Source organism: Primulina tabacum, chromosome 3 (assembly GCF_025594145.1).
Source record: "Primulina tabacum isolate GXHZ01 chromosome 3, ASM2559414v2, whole genome shotgun sequence".
Taxonomy (NCBI): Eukaryota; Viridiplantae; Streptophyta; class Magnoliopsida; order Lamiales; family Gesneriaceae; genus Primulina; species Primulina tabacum.
Window position 1 is genome coordinate 17,593,509 of NC_134552.1, and position 3,777 is coordinate 17,597,285.

The 3,777-nt window shown below is 38.0% G+C and overlaps 1 protein-coding gene across 1 annotated transcript; it reads right to left on the reverse strand.

The window, feature by feature from the left end:
• Positions 1-2,570: 2,570 nt before the first annotated feature.
• Positions 2,571-3,392, reverse strand: LOC142538534 (uncharacterized). The gene has a single exon (XM_075643851.1). It carries the CDS (start codon positions 3,390-3,392, stop codon positions 2,571-2,573), a length of 822 nt encoding a protein of 273 aa, XP_075499966.1.
• Between the last annotated feature and the right edge of the window lie 385 nt (positions 3,393-3,777).

A 3,777-nucleotide genomic window follows, 5' to 3' on the forward strand; every position in this document is an offset into this window, starting at 1 on the left:
GAGACCATACAAGCTCTTCTGAAGTTTCCACACCATTTTTTTCTTTCCCTCGTACTTCAAATCCCTGTGATTGATTCATTTCTTCATCTAGCTTACCATGAAGAAACGTCGTCTTTACATCTAACTGTTCCAGATGTAAATCTTCTTTTACCACCAATTCAAGTACAGTCCTGATAGTAGTTAACTTTACCACCAGAGAGAAAATATCAGTGTAACCAATGACTTCCTTTTCACCTTTTACAACAAGTACTTCTTTGTACCGCTTGCTACCGTCATGTTCTAACCGGTACTCCCACTTGCTATGTAAAACATTTTTACCTGCAGGAAGTTCTGACAACTCCCACATGTGATTGGAAGACAATGAATCTATCACATCTTCCATTGCTAACTCTCACTGTTTAAAGGTCTCATAAACATCAGATTTATTTTTCACAAAATAAACCCAAAATTTCCTGCTCGAATTGTCAACTATAGTGCCATAATATCTTGAGTGATCTCCAAGGGATGTCACAGGAGATGGTTCACATACATCAGTATGTACCAGCTCCAAATCCGTCGATTTCGGTTCTCTAACCTTTTTTGAAAAGCTCACCTTTTTCTGCTTTCCAAAAAATACAGCTTCACACAGCTTGTGTTCAACGATCTTTAATTCCGGTAGCTTTCCGTTTGAAACAAGCATTTTCATTCCATTCTCACTTGTATCCCCAAGCCTACTATGCCATAGACTTGAATTAGCTCCAGCATCCACATCCGCTAATTTATTTCTCAAACTGGAAGTCACATAAAGTGTTCCAGTTTTCTTTCCTCGAGCAACAATCATGGCTCCCTTTTTCACTTTCTAAGAACCATTACCAAATGTCACCTTATGATCTTCGTCGTCAAGCTGTCCCGCTGAAATTAGATCGTGTGTCAATTTTGGTACATGCCTTACTTTGTTGATTTTTCAGACAGATCCATTTGTCATCTTCATCAGGATATCACCCATACCAATTATTTCCAAAGGTTTTCCATCAGCCATGAAAACTTTTCTGTAATTTCCCACTATGTAATTATCGAATACATCACGATTACCAGTGGTATGAAACGAAGCTCCCGAGTCCATAACCCAAGAATCAACCGGGCTTTCCATGGATAGTAATAGAGCATCATGTACCTCCTCAGTAACAACATTAGTGTCGTTCTTTGTTGATTTGCAATTCTTTTTCAAGTGACCAGTCTCACCACAGCTCCAACACTTCACATTCTTTTCAAATGTGTTATTGTCTTTTCCATTTCTTGATTTGGATCTATCATGCCATTGGTTAAAACTCTTTTCGCCACTCCTGCCCCTTCCTCTATTCTCGAGATTTAGAGCAGAACTTGATGATGTTCCTTCACCAGAATCCATCTTGTGAACTTCTTCGGCAAGAATTTGATCTCTGAAATCATTGAATTTTAGTTTTTCTTTTCCAACAGAGTTGCTAATCGCTGCCCGCATCGGTTCCCAATTGTTTGGTAAAGACGCCAAAAGAATAAGTGCCCGAATCTCATTATCAAATTTAATTTCAATCGATGTTAGCTGTGAAACAATCGTGTTGAATTCATTGATGTCTTTAGCCACAGATGCATCTTCTCTCATCTTCAAGTTAATTAACTTTTTCATGAGATGTACTTTATTATTTGCCGATGGCTTTTCGTACATGTCCGACAAAATGGACATCATCTCCTCCGTTGTTTTTGCCTCCGCCACGTTATGTGCCACGTTCTTCGTTAGGGTCAATCGTATTACACCTAACAATTGTCGCTCAAAAAGCTTCCAGTCATCATCCTCCATCTTTTCCTGCTTCTTTCCAGATAGAGGTTGATGCAACTTCTTGCTATACAAATAATCAATAATCTGTAGTCGCCAGAACGTAAAATCTGTACCGTTAAACTTGTTGATACCAGGTCCCAATCCATCATCTCCAGCCATCGCTATTTTGATATAAATTTGATACAATTTAAATATATTTAAATTTTATAAAAATACAAAAAGTTTCAAATATTTTAACGTACTGACTTATTTATTGTCTTTTATAAATAAAAGTATAATTATAAAATATTTATATTAATGATAAAAATATTGTCACCTATTTTCTGCTATTTTGATATAATTAATTATGTCACATCTGATAAGTCAGCAATTTTTTATGCCATATCAGTATTTTTTTATGACATATCAATATTTTTAGGTGTCATTGAATCAAAATAATTGAAATTTAAAAACAACTGCACTAAAACCAAAATTTAAAATTGATGTGGGTCGAAACTCAAAATTAAAGAAGTTAATGGAAAAAAAAAAAACATTTTTCCAATCCTAAATAAAAAAGAGAGAACATGAAAAGTTGGAACGTATATAATAGAACACTTGCTGAAAAATGAACAAACATTTATATGGATGAACGAAACGGTTCTTTTTTTTTTCTATGATCAAAACCATAGTTTTTACTGAAAATTTAAAAAAATAAAAATCATTATTTTGCGTCGAAAATCCTTAAAACATATGTTTCAAAAAACATACATAAAAAATAACGAAAACAGTACCATCCAAATTAATATGAAGATACATCACCGGACAAGGCTCCGGCATCGCCGCCTCCAACATCACCCGCACCGATGACTTCTTGAACGGCAGTCGCCGCCACCTGCTGCATCACTCCTTCCACCACTCGACCCATCGCATCCATCAACAAATTGCTTCCAAAACCACCTCCAATCGGCTGCTGATTGTTCTGCATCAAGTGTTGATTTGCCGGAACAGGTCCATTGAATCCACCCGGATTTACTGGGCCCTGGAACTGGTTAAACCCATGGTGACTGGGGATCCCAGCGGTACTTGCGCTGTGCATCAGTTGACTATGATAATGAGAAGTATTTGAACTTGGTAGCGCCTGGTGGTGATGCAGAATCTGCAGCTGAGATGCCGTACAGTCCATATGAACATCAAACTGGCATGAATCACATCGGTATAGCCACTGCTTTTCTCCGATCATGCGACAAATATCGCACGAGAATCCCTTGGAATTAGCGTAAGGAGTTTGAAACGTGAGATTGAGATCGCAGGGATGGGCTCGGTGTCTGATCTTGAGTGGCTTGATAGAACAGCGGACATGGAGATCATAACTGCAGTGGCTGCAGTGGGCGGGGTGGGTGATGAGCTTCGGGAGCTGAGCACATGATTGGTGGAGGATGAAGTTGCATGGTGGGCATGTGTACATCATCCCGCTGGATGGAAGTTTGCAGGCTGAACAAAGGCCAGCGAGATTTTGTGGGTAGTTGGATGGGAGTGGATGGAGGTCATGGGGGTGGCTGAAGTGTTTGATCGTTAAAGAAGGTAGTGGCGCCGCCGTGGTTTGGTTGGTCACTCTCCCCATTTCCAGTAAGAGGTAGAGAAAGGGTCGACTACTTGACTTTATACACGAATGTGCAGCTCGCAAGCAATTATGTTTCTAAATAACATCCAACTATACCACTTTGTATTTTTTAAATTTTATTTAAAAATATTTTTATAAGTCAGCCGTATATATATATTGTAGGCAAAGAAACGTGTTTTCCATTAAATGCATCAAATGTGTGTGCTGTCAAATTCGAAAGTTGGTAGCAGATGATTGGTTGCGGAAATTTCGTACGTAATTCAATTAATGCATGTGGTCAAAATTTGATTATACAAGAGACATAATTCGATTATTTTATTGCCTCTTCTTCAAGTTTTTTCTCATCTTATAGCATTTGAATGTTTGATTTTATAATATTTGTGAG

Excerpts from the sequence above, each read along its gene's own strand:
- LOC142538534 (XM_075643851.1), bottom strand. The coding sequence starts at position 3,392 with ATGGGGAGAGTGACCAACCAAACCACGGCGGCGCCACTACCTTCTTTA.